The 18321-nt window shown below is 45.7% G+C and overlaps 1 protein-coding gene across 1 annotated transcript; it reads left to right on the forward strand.

Moving 5' to 3' along the window:
* The first annotated feature begins 6593 nt into the window (after positions 1-6593).
* On the forward strand, positions 6594-11221 carry LOC135055124 (perilipin-2-like). Its single transcript, XM_063958803.1, has 8 exons — positions 6594-6690; positions 6874-6913; positions 7654-7849; positions 8646-8728; positions 8838-9090; positions 9262-9446; positions 10200-10334; positions 10643-11221. The coding sequence occupies exons 2-8, from the start codon at positions 6890-6892 to the stop codon at positions 11015-11017; spliced, it is 1251 nt and encodes a 416-aa protein (XP_063814873.1). The 5' UTR covers positions 6594-6690; positions 6874-6889; the 3' UTR covers positions 11018-11221.
* Positions 11222-18321: the final 7100 nt, after the last annotated feature.

Consider the following 18321-nt stretch of genomic DNA (forward strand, 5'->3'; position numbering starts at 1 on the left):
CGATCAACTCGGAATGACCACCTATGTTCCATAACTTGTACAGTGGAGTCATAACCTGTCATGTCTGTTCTGTTCCTCAGGGCTCGGCTCATTGGGTCTCCGACAACTAACTTGGCTTGAAACAAAACTGCTACCCCGAGGGCACCACCGCCGCCATGGCAAGAGCCGCTACTAATCCCCTGCCCCCAGCTGCAGTGGGCGCTGTGTGCGCCCGCTGCTGCCGGTGTCGCTGACTGATGCTAGAGGTCAAAATTGACCCCTAGTGTCAATGCAGCGCTGCTATGGCAGAGACGTCATGATGTCACTCCCACATAGAGGAGCTGGCACCCGGAGACGACAGCAGCAGCGGTCCAGAAGCAGGAGCAAGGCTGGTAAGTATTTGTGTTTTTTTTTTTTTTTTTTTTTTTTAGGGTTTCAAAGCGGCGCTACTATTGGGGGCAAATCTACAGGGGGCACTACTATTGGGGCAAATCTACTAGGGGCACAACTACTGGGGGGAAATTAACTGGGGGCACTGCTACAGAATGCAAATCAACTGGGGGCACTGCTACAGAATGCAAATCAACTGGGGGCACTGCTACAGAATGCAAATCAACTGGGGTCACTGCTACAGGAGGAATAGCTACTGGGGGGGAAATTAACTGGGGGTACAGCTACTGGGGGCACAAGTACAGGGAGATAACTGTGGGTATGCCCAGTGGCGTAAGTTCGTCCCAGTAGGCCAGAGGTGAGATAAATATTGGTGCCCCCCCCACTTTACTGATGGAGTTATTTGCTCCTGTATAGGAAGCAGGAGAATTCTTACTATACGAAGTTACGCGTAATTCATACTTACCTACTCTCCCGGAAGCTGTGGGAGGCTCCCGTTTTTTGGGGTAGCCCCCCGCACTCCCGGAAGAGTGGGCAGGTCTCCCGCATCCTGCTCGCACCCTAGTGATGCGGGCAGGATGGAGAGATAACCTCCCGCATTCGCGGGTCCGTCGGGTGGAGAAGGGGTTAAAATGACGCAAATCGTGTCATTTTAGCCCCGCCCCCTTCTCGCGGAACCGCGAATCGCGGCATTTCCCGATGTGGGGGCGGGGCTTAGTGGTGTCACAGTCCGGCCCCGCCCCGCGAAGAAACCTGCAGCGTCTCCTCTCCGGGCTTCTCCCGGAGAGGAGAAATACAAAGTCGGTAAGTATGGTGTAATTGTCAGAGAAGTAACTTCATGTAGTTAGAATTCTCATATTTCCTATAGAGGAGCAAACAGCTTCATCAGTAAGGTGTCTGCTTCCAGTGTAATAGGTTATGGTTTCTAATCCTGGGTATGACACTTGTAAAATGTGTATCTAAAGTATAATAAAAAGGGTGTGACTTGTAAGGTATACCCCTTTTCCACTAGATCCTTAAAACACGGGTAAATGCGCGGGGGCGCGCATTTACCCGTGTTTTTCCCTAGTGGAAACGGGTCCCCCGGCAAATTCCCGGATCAAGTGATCCGGGAATCCTACCCTGGTAGCTAGCCGGGTTGAACACGTGTTCAACCCGGCAAGCTGTCTAGTGTGAACGGGAGCCGTGTCGAGGCGACGCGGCTCCCATTCACAGTGCATAGGGAGGGCGGCGCTGGGAGATCATGTGATCTCCCAGCGCTGCCCCTGCCGCGTCACTAGCGCATTACCAACCCAGCAAGTGCCGGGTTGGTGAGCGCTGTCTGCAGCACAGATCGCAGCCGTGTCAGGCGACACGGCTGCGACCCGTGCTACTCTAGTGGAAAAGGGGTAGTACAGGGACCAGTGAGGCAATTGGCTACTGATAAGAGAGTAGCAGCTATCAACTTAATTTAATGGTGTCACAGAATGGGAGGAGAGGTGCCCCCTTCAGAGCAGGAGCACGGCGGCAGATGACTCCGTTGCCTCCCAGAGTTCTGCCTCTGGGTATGCCCCTTCCCTATGAAGAAGCCACACCCCTGTTTTGGGATGCGCGCACCAACTGTATTTTACCTGGGGGGTGCCACAGGAAACTTTCGCCATGGGTGCCACAAGGTCTAGAACCGGCCCTGATCCACAGGATAACATTGGGATATAAGGTAGTGTCAGCGGATTGGCACCAATGATCGAAAGCGTTCGGCCTCCCAGAATGTAATGGGCCAGTCCCCTATATCCCCGCCTCCAGGCTGAGGCAATTCTGTTTTCCAAAACTTAAGGCAGGAGCGTCATAGAGAGCCCTAATCAGGCGAGAAGAACACACTTCTGTACAAGATGGAAGAGGTTAGTAGGTGTAAGGATCCTCAAATCGTATGGGATCCCTGTGGATACTGTGGACTTAGGTGAAAGAGTTATCGACGGTAAGTCTATCATAGCTACTATTTCTCCTGCAGGGTCCACAGATTATCCACAGGATAAATATTGAGATATCCCAAAGCAATTTTAGTGGAGGGGACGATCCTGATTAGACAGAATGCAGCGTCCTGAGAGGCAAAGGCATAATATTTAATGAATGTGTTAATGGAAGACCATGTGGCTGCCTTATATATCTGTTCAGCTGAAGCACCACATTGTGCTGCCCATGACGGGCCTACCTTATGAGTAGAGTGAGCAGAGACCTTAGCTGGTATAGGGATATCAGCTTGAGAATATGCTTCTAAAATCGTCATCTGAAGCCACCTCGCCAGTGTCAGCTTGTCAGCAGACCATCTTTCTGATGGCACAGGTACGATCCACGTAGATCCTTAAAGCACAGACTACGTCCAATGATGACTCTCCCGCAGAAAGGTCCAGCCCTTGGAAAGCCGGGACTACAATTTCTTAGTTTAAGGTGGAAATTAGACACCACCTTAGGAAGATATCCAGATTTGGGACTGTGAACCATTCTATCTGGATGAAATATCAGAAAAGGAGGACGACATAACAATGCCCCTAAATCTGAAACTCTTCTAGCTGAAGCAATAGCCAGTAGAAATAGAACTTTCACTGTCAACCATTTAAGATCCACTTGCTTCAGTGGTTTAAATAGGGGCAATTTGAGGTGCCTTTAGGGCTAAACTTAGATCCTAAGGAACTGTAGGAGGAACAAAAAGAGGTTGGATGTGAAGCATTTCTTAGGAAAAAAAGTGCAAACGTCCTGCAGGTTAGCAATTTTTTTTTAAACCATAATCAATGCTGACACCTGAACTCTTAAGGAAGCCACCTGTAGACCTTTATCCATTCCTGCCTGAAGGAATTCTTGGACTCTGGAAACTCTGAAGACCTAGGGTCAAATTTCCTGTCACTACACCATTGAATATTTGGTAATAAATGCGAGCTGAGGAAGGTTTCCTTGCTCTAAGCATTGTTCGAACTACCTGTTGTGAGAATCCTCTTTGTTTCAGGATGGAAGTCTCAAGAGACATGCCATCATAGACAGCTGATCCGAGTGCTTGTAATAGCAAGGACCCTGAGACAGTAGATCTGGACGTTGAGGGAGTAGGAACGGAGTATCCACCGCAGACTCTGCAGATCTGTGTACTGATGTCTTCTGGGCCAAGCTGGAGCTATTAGTATCACGGTGTCCTTTCCCTGTTTTACCTTTCGCATCACCCTGGGCAATAGGGCGATTGGTGGAAACACATGGGCCAGACAAAAGTCCCATCTTACTGACAGGGCATCCACAAAGGTCACTTTGGGATCCTTTGTCCTTGACCTTTATGTGGGAACTTTGTTGTTCTGATGAGAAGCCATGAGATCTATCTCTGGTAACCCCCACTTGTCTACCAGAGTCTGGAAGACCTCGGGGTGTAAAGTTTAGAACTCACTTAGAACTGCTTACCTCCTTCATTGGCTGTGAGTTCCTTCCTGATGATTGAGGTATGCTACTGTCGTTGCATTGTCTGAGCGAATTTAAACTGGTTTCCCCTGAAGAATGTCTTTGCCTGAAAGAGTGCCATATATATATAGCCCGAAGTTCCAATATATTAATTGGCAGGCAACATTCTTACTTGGGTGTTACCCAAGCCTCTTGCATAATCTCCGTGAGCTGTTCCGGCCCCCGGAAATTCAGCCCTGATTGTTTTGGGACGTTTAAACACAGGTGTCTTGGATTTTAACAAAGGCTCTGCTGCCTCCTCTAAGCATAGAATGGCTTTCATAGTACTAAATAGCTCAGGTCTGTCCACTGAGCTGAGGCCTTCCTCCTTGTCTCTGTATGCAGACCCAGAATGCGAGGAATCCTCATCCTCCAAGGAGTCCTCATCTGAAACATGTGTAGACTGTGAGGATGTTGTTTCCTGTATGTGTGATTTACTTACCACAGGCCTTTCAGCCTGTTTTTGTTGAAAGGCAGCACATTCCTGGACTGGATGTGATAAACCTCAGGGGAATGTTGCATGTAAGGGTTAATAGGGTAACCTATCACTGGTAAAGGAGCTGGCATTATCCGCTCAGCAGTCCTGGATAATGTCTGTGCAAAAGAAGCCCATGGGGGATCAACTTGAACCTGTGCCTGCCTTGGATTATTCAAGAGGCTTTGGTGAAAGCTAAAACAATTTGCACATAATCCATTTTGAACCAGATCCTGAGAGGTTAACCCAGCTTTGCAAGACAAACATGAAATGAGTGTTGGTGCTGCTGGGGAGAGTGTATCCTCATCACCCTTGCCTAGACATGATAAATAAATCACACACCTGTACAGTGTTAACTACACAAATTATAATTGAAATCACTTAAAAACTTGTTAAAGTGACATACAATCTGATCTCTTCCTGCTTTGCACCAGCATTGAGGATCGGAATACACAGAAAACTGACAGAATTATAGTAAAGTCAGCAATCACACTAGCAATCAGTCACAGGTTATACATTATTAAAATAAGCAATATGAGCACATAAACAACTAAAAATACATTTCAAGTATGTAGTAGAAACATATTACTGCATTGCCTTATATATGACTTCAGACGTATTCAGTTGCACAGCGAAAGAAACAGCACCAGTAGTTTACAGACTCATATGCATCAGGCACTTATCCAACTACTCGTACTTGATGGTAGGTAGAGACATTGGGGGACATTTACTAAGCAGTGATAAGAGCGGAGAAGTGAGCCAGTGGAGAAGTGCCCATGGCAACCAATCAGCACTGAAGTAACATCTATAATTTGCATACTATAAAATGATACAGACTCAGAGCTGCTGATTGGTTGATGGGGCAACTTCTTCACTGGCTCACTTCTCCGCTCTTATCACTGCTTAGTAAATGTCCCCCTTAGTGCTGTATCATCCGGCTCAGGAGAGTGGGATACAGGGAGACTTAACCCCGCTTCCAGGATCCATCAATACGTTAGTGAATGCTGAGTGGATCCAGATGCCAATAGTGTACACTAACGCTCCGTGAACCTACAGTGAACACAGACGCCCAAGTGAACACCGACGCACCAGTCACACAGCCGCCTATGCTGCAATTGGGTCCTTTAGATACACAGCATCTCAGATGGAAACGGGAAATCAGTTCAAATCGGGAAACTCGGAGGAAACTGATCATGAATCGGGGGAGGACAAGTCACTAGGTAATGAAAGCCAGGACTGAACAAAACAGTGCCTAGGAACAACGAACAATAAAAAGCTGCCACTGTCTTAGATTGGTGTTTGTGTAAGCATTGCATTCCCAAGACAGATAATCTTAGCCTAATGGGCTCTACACATTGCGCGATCCACCACCGAGCTGCCCGATGGCGGATACGGCCGACGAGCGACCCAGCGGCGGGGGGGGCAGTGACGGGGGGAGTGAAGTTTCTTCACCCCCCCATCACCTGGCTCCATAGCAGTGCAGGCAAATATGGACGAGATCGTCCATATTGGCCTACATGCACAAGCGACGGGGCACCAGCGATGAACGAGCGCAGAGCCACGCATCGTTCATTGCTGGTGCCTCCACACTGAAAGATATGAACGGTATCTCGTTCATTAATGAACGAGATCGTTTATATCTTTGAGTATTATCGCCCAGTGTGTATGGCCCATTAGACACCTAAGGGGAGATGTATCAGAGCCTGGAGACTAGAGAGAGATAAAGTAGATGAGATAAACTACCAGCCAATCAGCTCCTAACTGCCATGTTACAGGCTGTTTTTGAAAAATGACAGTCAGGAGCTGGTTGGTTGGTACTTTGGGGCAGATGTATTAAGCCTGGAGAAGTGATAAAGCAGTGATAAGTAGAAGGTGATAATGCACCAGCCAATCAGCACCTAACTGTCATTATTCAAATATGTAATGATTGGCTGGTGCGTTATCACCTTTCTCGTATCACTGCTTTATCACTTCTCCAGGATTAATACATTTGCCCCTTTATCTCTAGGTTTACCATACTGTCCCTGGGCTGGCTGACATCAAGTCTGCATTTCATCTGGTTGTAATCAGCTAGAGAACCTGTGTAATCCATGAGTGCTTAGATATAAAGGGACATTATGGTAAGCCTATTTATCTCTCTCCACTTTATCTCTCTCCAAGGCTTAATACATCTGCCCCATGTCACAGAAATGTAGTTAGACGCTTATGGAGCTCACAGGAGACACTAATGATCTGCACCCACACCTGTAACTCCTCCTCCTGAGCCCTAGATAGGGGAGGGACAGAGCAGGTCACATGTGAGGCAGCCCCTATAAAAGCCAGGGTGCCCTGAGGTAGGGAGCAGCAGTCAGGAAGGAGCCAGGAGGTTGTGCAGAGCTCAGGATATTGGAATACAGGTAACCACTGGAACACCATCCAATCATTACCATTTGATGGCTGCAAACATTGGAATGCTGCAGTTGAAATATTAGTAGTTGCAAGGGAACCATTGATGGTCTGTAATCATCAGGCAGTGATGTCCATTCCTGAATAACTGATGCCTTCTGTGCTCTTACATGTGTGTATCTTATGTTTCCTAGGAGGCTAACTGTTAATATGGCAGAGACAGTAGAGCAGCAGGTAAGTACAGTGTGTGGTGACACTATGGTATAGGTGAGGCTGGAGAATGGTAATGGGGATTCCTGTAGGTGGTCACGTGCCCTGTATTGGGATTATTTACACTTAATATTTGGGGATGTGTGCCATGCCCTATGCAGTTAGTAGTGTGCTCCTCTAAACCAGTCCCCCACCCACCCCCAAATGCTACCATTACAGTCCAGGTTTTAAGGATATCTATGCTTGAGCCTAGATTAAATCAAATGGACAGGGGTACTAATTGAGTCACCTGTGGTGAAGCATGGATACTAAAACCTGGACTGTAATTGCAGACTTTGGGGGAAACTCTTCTAAACCATACTTTTACTGCAGTTTGGGAGCATTGTATTTAACTTAAGCACAGAATGGTGTATGTTTGCCCCTGTTCATTTTAAGTAATGGTGGTCTACAACCCCCTTTAACAGTGCAGCCAGATCTTGCATGTGTAATGTGTGCTGCAGTCCCTGATTAATCAACTGGGCCACCTGTAGTCGTGATATTACTGGTCCTAGTAACCTGTGTACTACACAACTGCTGCATCTCAAACTCACACTTGTGTGTTTAAAAACAAACCAAAACTGAGTGGTAACTGCCAATGTTATAGGTCACAACTGAAAACAGTAAATGTGCACCCTGAGCCCTGTCCCCAGGTGTAGCCTCCTGGTCTGCTCAGAGAAGAACCCAGCTGTACGGTGTTGGACTAACTCTGGCTGTTTCTCCTGTAGAACGTTGTGGTCAGATTGATCAACCTCCCCTTGGTGAGCTCAACGTATGACATGGTGTCTTCTGCCTATATTCACACCAAAGATAACCACCCCTACCTGAAATCTATGTGCAATGTAGCGGAGAGAAGTGTGAAGACCATCACGTCGGTGGCTGTGACCAGTGCCAGGCCAATCCTGCAGAGACTGGAGCCTCAGAGTAGGTTTTGGTATTTTCTGCTGTCTGAGCTTTGATAAGTGTCCTCCTTAAAGATAGTTTCCAGAGATGAGAGATTAGTGTCAGTTAAAAGATATTTGGCTGTTTACATGATCAGTCTCCAAGCCTTGATAAATGCACCCCCTCCCCCACCAATATTAGATCCAGTCTGTCATGCATTATTGACTTCCCTGTACTCGCACACGGGACAGACTTCAGTATTTTACAGCCTAGTATGTCCTTAATTAAAATACACATACATTAAGTACTGTACTCTGTATTCTGCTTGTCATCCAGTTGCTGATAATTACCTCTTGTATGTTTTCTCTTACAATGAGGAGAGCACTGGATTTAGTTGGCATAGCAGTAAAATGCTGATTTATGGTCTTGTATGTTGTAAATAAGGTCTCCTACTATGCAAGAACAAGCCCATCTTAAATCACCTTAGCATAGAAAGTAGCCTAAATATTGGCTGTCCCTGGTCTAAGATGCACATCACTAGGCTAGCAATCGATGGTTCCATTGGTGGTTAGCATCAATGTTGTATAACAATTGATGGCTTCACCCACTGATCATTAACCCCCATCTATTACTCGCAGGGCTGCAGGCCAATCAGGGGGTGGCATTAGGCTCCATGTGCTGGCAATAACATTGGGGCTCTGTACCATTTATGTTGGAGAGCCACTGGATCTCTATATTTGATATCATTGATGGCCAACTCCATTTAGATGCATGTTTGGTGCAATGTATTGTTTCATAAGTGGCTTTTTTTTTTTTTTTTTTTTAATAAACCCTTTAGTTGCCCTGGCTAACAACATTGCATGTATAGGATTGGATAAGATTGAGGTGAAGCTGCCCATTCTCTACCAGCCTACTGACAAGGTAACTTTACAGCCCAACAGATATAACTGAATATCATACACGCAGGATAACATGCGTTACACAGGTGTGTTGTATAAATGTTCTCTGCAGTACCTGTGTCCTCCTCTAGGTGGTCTCCACTGCCTCTGAGGCAGTTCTTGGTGTTAAGGATGTGGTTGTACAGAGTATATCGGGAGTAGTTGGCAGAACTAAGGGAGCTGTGCAGGATGGTGTAGAGATGACCAAGGCTGCTGTGAATGGGGGCATTAGCACCATTATGGGGAGCAGTGTAGCACAGATGGTGAGCAACCATGTGGACGCTGCACTGACTACATCGGAGAGTCTCCTGGAACAATACCTGCCACCCACGGACGAGGAGCTGGGTAAGCCAGAACTGATGTGAGCAGTATATTCATGAACTAACACTTGGCCTACTGGGCCACAAAGTATAACTATAGCCATACAACTCTTACTAGACCACTGACAGGCCAGCTGTAAAGCCAAGTCAGACATTTAAATGGCTTCATTGTATTTCAAGCTTTTATATATTTCAGTTAAGGAATCGACAAAAACAGAGGGGTTTGAAGTGGCAGCAGGAAAGCCAAGTTACTACGTTCGCTTGGGGTCGCTCTCTACCAAGGCCCGTAAACGTGCTTATCAGCAAGCCCTGACACGAGTGATGGATGTCAAATGCCGGAGCCAGGAGGCCATTGCTCAGCTACAGAACACCGTTGATCTGGTCAGTTGCAGATTTATAACCATGGCCACCACCTGTCCAGCATCTTTTGTTGCCATAACTGTAGCAGTAAAGGACTATTATTTTTATTTTCTAAGAAGCAACATCTAGAATCTTGCTCAAGGTGAAGAAAGGAGCTCATAAACACTTGCATGGTCTGGTTGTAGCAGATGTGATGGCTGGGCTACCCCTGACATGGTTGTATCTGATGTGTCCAACACCCAGTGAGTGGCTGCCGGAAGTCTATATTCCAGCAGCCGTTAATTGTGGTGGTTTGCACCCTTGGTTTCTCACGAGTGTCTCAAACACTGCTGTATCGGGAAGCTGGCAGCACCGCCACCTGGTGGTGGAACAGCTGCTGCAGAAATGTACAGTGCAGCACTTCAATTTCCCCACTTTTAAATACCCAGCAGCTGCCAGGTCATAGGAACACTGATTCCTTTAACAGCATTCACCAATGAGCATTGATTATCAGAATATCAATCATCTGATATTGGGGGTTTTTTGTTTCATCTATATCCATTAGTGACTAATTTAATAATCTTCATTATGGAATCCCATTTTGATACAAGACCACTGATAACTTAAAGTTCATGCACAGTATACCATAAAAATTGCTATAGAAGAAAATAATGAAATGGTATTGGATAGTGTTTATGTACTTTAGGCAAAGACTTTCATTATATAATAATCAAAATCAGTGTTTCTGAATAAACCTTTTCTAGATTAAGTGATTAAAGGCTTCTCATCTTTTAGATTGAATTTGCAAGAAAGAACATGAATGGTGCCAACCAGAAGATCCATGATGCTCAGGATAGGATGTACCACACGTGGGTGGAATGGACTAAAAGCACAGGACAGCAAGCTAGTGGGGAGGCTGAGAGCGTGGAGGTAAGCTCCTCTACTGGTGTACATGCCAGGTGTCTAAGTATTGGCTGCATAAAAATACTACTCTGGTATTCTAACACAGAGGTTCTCAAACTCTGTCCTCAGGGGCACACACAGTGCATGTATTGCAGGTATCCCAGCAGGTGCACAGGTGTATTAATTACTCACTGACACATTTTAATAGGTCCACAGGTGGAGCTAATTATTTCACTTGTGATTCTGTGAGGAGACCTGCAAAACATGCACTGTGTGGGCCCCCGAGGACCGAGTCTGAGAACCTCTGATCTAACATGTAACTTCTGGTTTTTCAGCAAATTGAATCACGCACTCTGACTATTGCCCGGCATCTGACTCTACAACTGCAAACCACCGGTCTCTCCCTAGTGACCGGTGTCCAAGGCCTTCCGCAGAACATCCAGAGCAAGGCTCAGAACATCAGTGTCATGGCTACAGAGGTCTATCAGAACTTCCGTTCTGCCTCCTCCATCAGAGACATGTCTGATGGCCTCTTAGCCACCAGCAAGGAACAATTCACCAAGATGAAGAGTTCTATGGATGATGTCATGGCTTACTTGGTTAATAACACACCACTAAACTGGCTGGTCGTTCCTTTTTACCCACAGCCAGCTGGCTGCCCACATGGGGAGGAAGAAGCTGACGTGACAGACTCTAATAGGGACGATTGACTGCACTTCAGTCTACAGTCACTTTGTACCAAATTCACCCAAGTGGGCCATCACCGATGTGTAGTGGCAAATGTTTCATGTAGCTTTACTGTGTACTATCACTCATATTTTTACACATGCGTTTTAGGTAAACCTGTATTAATTGTTACAGCCACCACACAGTCAATTATGTTCATTTTTGTATATTAAATATTTTTGCTGTAATGGTCTGTGTTCATGATGAAGCTTTGTTCATAACATTATAAATTTTAATGTTATGTCACTTGGAATGGGGGTAGGGGTGTTAGTAACCAAATATTGCAGACTTCCTGTGCAGTTCTATGGGATGTAAAGGGGGAAAAACCTGATGCTAGTCACAAGGATAAATGTTCTGATACATTACATCCATTGTTGCTCCCTTAATATGTAACTGACATCAGAGCAGCAATGCAGGTACAGAGTACCCTTAAGAATTTGGCAGTGAGTACGCAGTACCACCTGTCACACACTTTGCAATTACCACAATTATAATGTGCCACAAAGCAACAAGACCATGGTGCATGATGGCTCCTCCCACTTTGTCAGGGTTACTGGGAGTGTGACTGGCTGTAATTTTCTGTTTTATAATGGAGGCATTACTATATATTAAATTGGGGGCACTACAATATTTCTATTACACTGGAGGAATTCTATATTTGTAGCCTTGCCTCCAGATTTTTCACCCCCCACACACAAAAAGGGGGCTGTTGTGTGGCTATGCTGTTAGTGTCATGGAGCCACTAGCAGTAGGTTGCCATGCCCCCTCACAACACATGACCACGCCCATTTTTTGGCATTCTGTACCACTAAAATATTTCTACGTGCACCACTGCATCAGAGCAAAGTAACAGATCAATTAGGACTTCAGTAATCTGGTCCTAAGAATAAATGAGTGGTAAACTACTTTATGGGTGGTAAGACTTTAGCAGCTCGGGGCTCGGCTCATTGGGTCTCTGATAATTAGCTTGAAACATGGCATTTTAAAATTCAGTCCCCCACAACTGAACTAAAAGATGGTCCTAAAATATGGCTTCACTAGTGTTGTGCAATAATCAGTCACTGGTTAACCAAATTGGCCTGCCTCCCACACCTAATATCGCATGCTTGGTCACAATCTACCTGTAAGGTGCATTGTAAATGGTTCTATGCAGATTACCTGTACATAGGGGATTTTATTTTTTACGTGTAAAAATACATAGTTGCTGTATAACTTTCTCCTAAATCCACAGCAGTAGCGGCTCTTGCCACGGGCAAGCAGGCTTCTTGCCCTGGGCACTGCAACCCAAAGTGCCACCACTGCCATGGCAAGAGCCACTACTAATACCCTGCTGCCGACTGCAGTGGGCGCCGTGTGCGCCCTCTGACTGACGCTAGAGGTCAAAATTGACTCCTAGTGTCCAATGCGACACTACTATGGCAGACGTCATGATGTCTCTCCCACAGAGAGGAGCTGGTCCTTGGAGATTGCAGCAGCGATCCGAAAGCAGGAGCAAGGCTGGTAAGTATTGGTGTATTTTTTTTTTTTTAGGGTTTCAAAGCAGCGCTACTATTGGTGGCAAATCTACAGGGGGCACAACTACAAGGGGAACAGCTACTGGGGGGGAAATCAACTGGGGGCACTACTACAGGATGCAAATCAACTGGGGGCACAAGTACAGGGGGATAACTGTGGGCATGCCCCTTCCCTATGAAGAAGCCACTCCCCTGTTTTGGGACGTGTGCACCAACTATTTTACCTGGCGGGGTGCCACAGGAAACTTTCACCATGGGTGCCACAAGGTCTAGAACTAACCCTGATCCACAGGATAACATTGGGATATAAGATAGCGTCAGCGGATTGGCACCAACGATCAAAAGCGTTCGGCTTCCCAGAATGTAACGGGCCAGTCCCCTATATACCCGCCTCCGGGCTGAGGCAATTCTGTTTTCCAAAACTCAAGGCAGGAGCATCATTGAGAGCCCTAATCAGGTGAGAAGAACACACATGCACACACTTCTGTACAAGAAGGAAGAGGTTAGTAGGTGTAAGGATTCTCAAATCGTATGGGATACTGTGGACTTAGGCGAAAGAGTTATCGACAGTAAGTCTACCATAACTACGTACTTCTCCTGCAGGGTCCACAGAATAAACATTGGGATGTCCCAAAGAAATTTTAGTGGAGGGGACGCTCCTGATTAGACAGGGGAATCCTTCGCCAGAATGCAGCATCCTGAGAGGCAAAGGCATAATATTTAATGAATGTGTTAATGGAAGACCATGTGGCTGCCTTACATATCTGTTCAGCTGAAGCACCATGTTGTGCTGCCCATGATGGTCCTACCTTACGAGTAGAGTGAGCAGAGACCTTAGCTGGAATAGGGAGAACAGCTTGAGAATATGCTTCTGAAATCGTCATCTGAAGACACCTCGCCAGTGTCTGCTTGTCAGCAGACCATCCTCTCTTGTGAAATCTGTAGAGAACGAAGAGTGTCTGTCTTTCTGATGGCACTGGTACGATCCACGTAGACCCTTAAAGCACAGACTACGTCCAATGATGCCTCTCCCACAGAAAGGTCCAGCCCTTGGAAAGCCGGGACTACAATTTCTTCACTTTAGGTGGAAATTAGACAGCACCTTAGGAAGATACCCAGATTTGGGTCTGAGAACCGCTCTATCTGGATGAAATATCAGAAAAGGAGGACGACATAACAATGCCCCTAAATCTGAAACTCTTCTAGCTGAAGCAATAGCCAGTAGAAAGAGAACTTTAGCGGTCAACCATTTAAGATCCACTTGCTTCAGTGGTTCAAATAGGGGCAATTTGAAGTGCCTTTAGGGCTAAACTTAGATCCTAAGGAACTGTAGGAGGGACACAAGGAGGTTGGATGTGAAGCATTTCTTGGAAAAAAAGTGCAAACATCCTGCAGGTTAGCAATTTTCTTTTGAAACCATAGTCAGTGCTGACACCCGAACTCTCAGGGAAGCCACCCGTAGACCTTTGTCCATTCCTGCCTGAAGGAATGCTAGGAGTCTGGAAACTCTGAAAGACCTAGGGTCAAATTTCTAGTCACTACACCATTGAATATTCAGTAATAAATGCGAGCTGAGGATAGTTTCCTTGCTCTAAGCATTGTTCGAATAACCTGTTGTGAGAATTCTCTTGCTTTCAGGATGGAAGTCTCAAGAGCCATGCCGTCAAAGACAGCTGATCCGAGTGCTTGTAATAGCAAGGGCCCTGAGACAGTAGATCTGGACATTAAGAAAGTAGGAACAGAGCATCCACCGACAGCCTCTGCAGATCTGTGTACTGATGTCTTCTGGGCCAAGCTGGAGCTATTAGTATCACTGTGCCCTTTTCCTGTTTTACCTTTCGCATCACCCTGGGCAACAGGGCAATTGGTGGAAACACATAGGTCAGACGAAAGTCCCATCTTACTGACAGGGAATCCACAAAGGTCACTTTGGGATCCTTTGTCCTTGACCCGTATGCGGGAACTTTGTTGTTCTGATGAGAAGCCATGAGATCTATCTCTGGTAACCCCCACTTGTCTACCAGAGTCTGGAAGACCTCAGGGTGTAAAGCCCATTCGTTTGCATGAATGGTGTGTCGACTAAGAAAATCTGCTTCCCAGTTTAGGACTCCCGGAATGAACACTGCGGACAAGGCTGGATGATGAAGTTCTGCTGACCTTAACGTGGTGCTTACCTCCTTCATTGGCTGCAAGTTCCTTCCTGATGATTAAGGTACGCTACTCTCATTGCATTGTCTGAGCGAATTTGAACTAGTTTCCCCTGAAGAATGTCCTTTGCCCTAATGAGTGCCATATATATAGCCCGAAGTTCCAATATATTTATTGGCAGGCAACATTCTTCCTTGGTCCACTGCCCTTGGAAGCAACTTCTTTCTGACACTGCTCCCCAGCCCTGAAGGCTGGCATCCGTTGTCAGAACATCCCAATCTGAGATCCAAAAGAGTCTCCCTTTGTCCAGATGGGATGTCTGTAGCCACCAGGCGAATTACCTCCTTACTTCCAGAGGAAGGACCATAGTCTGAGTTTTTATTGTCTGATGTAACCCATTCCATTTGGAAAGGATCAGATGTTGTAGATGCCTTTAATGGAATTGAGCATACTCCACCATATCAAATATTGACACAATAGATCCCATCACATGCATCGCTGCGTTAATGGATACCCTTTGACTGCTGTGTAGCAGCTCCTGAATCCTCGACTGTATTGTGGATATTTTGTTCAGAGGTAAAATTACTCTCCAAAGACCTGAATCCAATACAGCCCCCAAGTGTGTCATCCGTTGTGATGGAACCAGGGATGACTTTGCCCAATTTATGATCAAACCATGTGTCTGCAAAAAAACTATTGTCTGTTGCAGATGACTCTGAAGCAGGTCCTGAGATTGCGCCTGGATTAATAAATCATCGAAGTACAGACAAATTCTTATCCCCCTGTCGACGGAGATAAGCCGCCATTACCACCATAATTTTGGTGAACACTCTTGGAGCAGTGGCCAGTCCAAATGGTAGGGCCTGAAACAAAGTGTTGCTGGAGGATAGCAAACCTGAGATACAGATGGGTCCACGTTTATCTTGACCTTTAATAGGATTAACTGAGACTGGCCAATTGGACTTAATCCCCTGCTGTAATGACTTAATCCCCTGCTGTATTGTTCTCTGTATTGTATTGCAGCTGAGAACTATAGATGAAGGGTTTATGCTAATAAGTCATGTTGTGCCTAGACACAGAAAACTAGTCAAGATAACCGTGGGCCCATCTGTAGCATTGATGGGACTGTGCTATAGGAAAATGAAGGTAAGCATCCTGGATATCCACGGATACCATATAATCCTCCAGCTCCATGGCCAAAATAATGGAATGTAAAGTCTCCATATGAATATGAGGCACCCAAAGGTACTTGTTCAGCACTTTGAGAGTATGGGCCAGAACGACCCATTTGGTTTCTGAACTAGAAACTGGTTGGAATACAAATCTTGTCCTCGTTGCACAGGAGGAACTGGAATTATCACTCCTGACTGAAGCAACTTCTGAACTGCCTCTTGCAAGGCCCTGGCCTTTGTTCCACTGAAGATGGTCTGGTACAAAAGAACCTTTTGTGGAGGGTGTTTCTTGAAAGCAAACGCATTACCGTGAGATACCGCTTCTTGCAATCAGGCATCTGTGGTGGACTGCTGCCAGATGTGTGCAAAATGAAGAAGTCTGCCTCCCACCCCGGGATCCCACAGGTGGAGTCCCACACTATCAGGCTGATGGCTTATCTTCTGGCTTGGAAGCAGGCCTTCTAGAAGCCCAATGCTTTTTAGTCTTACCAGACTTGTCAGATAGAGACTGTTTGCCATAACCCTTTCCTTTTGCTTTTCCCTGGGTCCAAAAGGGCCAAAAAGTTGGAAACCTACATTTGGATTTGTGTGTTGAAGGAAACTTCACTTTCTTGGAGTCTGCTTCTGACTCCAAAATACTGTTTAATTCTTTACCAAAAAGAATATCTCCAGTAAAAGGCAAAGACTCTAGAACTTTCTTGGACTCTGACTCAGCCTTCCATGTACGTAGCCAAAAAGCTCTGCGAGCTGCTACTGCTGAGGCTGATGCTTGAGAGGCAATATTACCCATATAACTGCTTCTTCCATAAAAATAGCCGCCTGTTTAATATGTGCAATAAGAGAATTTTGCTCTCTAGATGCCAATGAAAGATCATCCTGTAATTAGTGATGAGCGGGTTCGGTTTCTCGGAAACCGAACCCCCCGAACTTCACCCTTTTTACACGGGTCCGAGGCATACTCGGATTCTCCCGTATGGCTCGGTTAACCCGAGCGCGCCCGAACGTCATCATCCCGCTGTCGGATTCTCGCGAGATTCGGATTCTATATAAGCAGCCGCGCGTCGCCGCCATTTTCACTCGTGCATTGGAAATGTTAGGGGGAGGATGTGGCTGGCGTCCTCTCCGTGTATTGTTGATGCAAATATTTGTGCTTGCTACTGTTGAGGCTGATGCTTGAGAGGCAATATTACCCATATCCAAAGCTGCTTCTTCCATAAAAATAGCCGCCTGTTTAATATGTGCAATAAGAGAATTTTGCTCTCTAGATGCCAATGAAAGATCATCATGTAATGCATCAGCACAGGCTGCCACCGCTTTTGCCATCCAGGCTGAAGCCATGACTGGTCTTGCAATTGCCCCAGACAAGGAGAAAATGTTTTTTAAAAAACATCTCCTTTGCCTCTGCCTTCAACATCATTAAATGATGTTACAGATAGGAATGTACATTTTCGCACTAATCGAATGACATGCGTATCTAGTTTGGGAGCCAGCTCCCTTTTTAAAAAGTCCACAGCTGGAAGAGAATAATGGGAATTCTATTTCTTTGGAATTCTAAACTTCTTTCTGGGTGTTAACCATGCCTCTTGCATAATCTCCCTCAGCTGTTCTGGCCCCCGGAAATTCAGTCCTGATTGTTTTGGGATGTTTAAACACAGGTGCCTTGAATTTTAGCAAAGGCTCTGCTGCCTCCTCTAAGGATAGAATGGCTTTCATAGCACTAATTTCAGGTGTGTAAACTGAGCTGAGGCCTTCCTCCTCGTCTCTGTATGCGAGGAATCCTCATCCTCCAAAGAGTCCCCATCTGAAACATGTGTAGACAGTGATAATGTTGTTTCCTGTCTGTTTGATTTACTTACCACAGGCCTTTCAGCCTGTTTTTGTTGAAAGGCTGCACATTCCTGGACTGGATGTGATAAACCCCAAGGGGAATGTTGCATGTAAGGGTTAATAGGGAAGCCTATTCCTGGTAAAGGAGCTGGCATTATCTGCTCAGCTAATCTGGATAATGTCTGTGCAAAAGAAGCCCATGGGGGATCAACTTGAACCTGTGCCTGCCTTGGATTATTCAAGAGGCTTTGGTGAAAGCTAAAACAATTTGCACATAATCCATTTTGAACCAGATCCTGAGAGGTTAACCCAGCTTTGCAAGACAAACATGAAATGAATGTTGGTGCTGCTGGGGAGAGTGTATCCTCATCACCCTTGCCTAGACATGATAAATAAATCACACACCTGTACAGTGTTAACTACACAATATATGATTAAAATTACTTAAAAACTTGTTAAAGTGACATACAATCTGATCCCTTCCTGCTTTGCACCAGCATTGATAATCAGAATACACAGAAAACTGACAGAATTATAGTAAAGTCAGCAATCACATTAGCAATCAGTCACAGGTTATACATTAGTATAATAAGCAATATGAGCACATAATCAACTACAAATACATTT

Source organism: Pseudophryne corroboree, chromosome 1, assembly GCF_028390025.1.
Source record: "Pseudophryne corroboree isolate aPseCor3 chromosome 1, aPseCor3.hap2, whole genome shotgun sequence".
Classification (NCBI taxonomy): Eukaryota; Metazoa; Chordata; class Amphibia; order Anura; family Myobatrachidae; genus Pseudophryne; species Pseudophryne corroboree.

Coding starts and splice junctions, on each gene's coding strand:
- LOC135055124 (XM_063958803.1), top strand. CDS start 6,890: ATGGCAGAGACAGTAGAGCAGCAG. Junction 7,850..8,645: donor GCAGAGACTGGAGCCTCAGA/GTAGGTTTTGGT, acceptor TAAACCCTTTAG/TTGCCCTGGCTAACAACATT. Junction 8,729..8,837: donor TCTACCAGCCTACTGACAAG/GTAACTTTACAG, acceptor GTCCTCCTCTAG/GTGGTCTCCACTGCCTCTGA.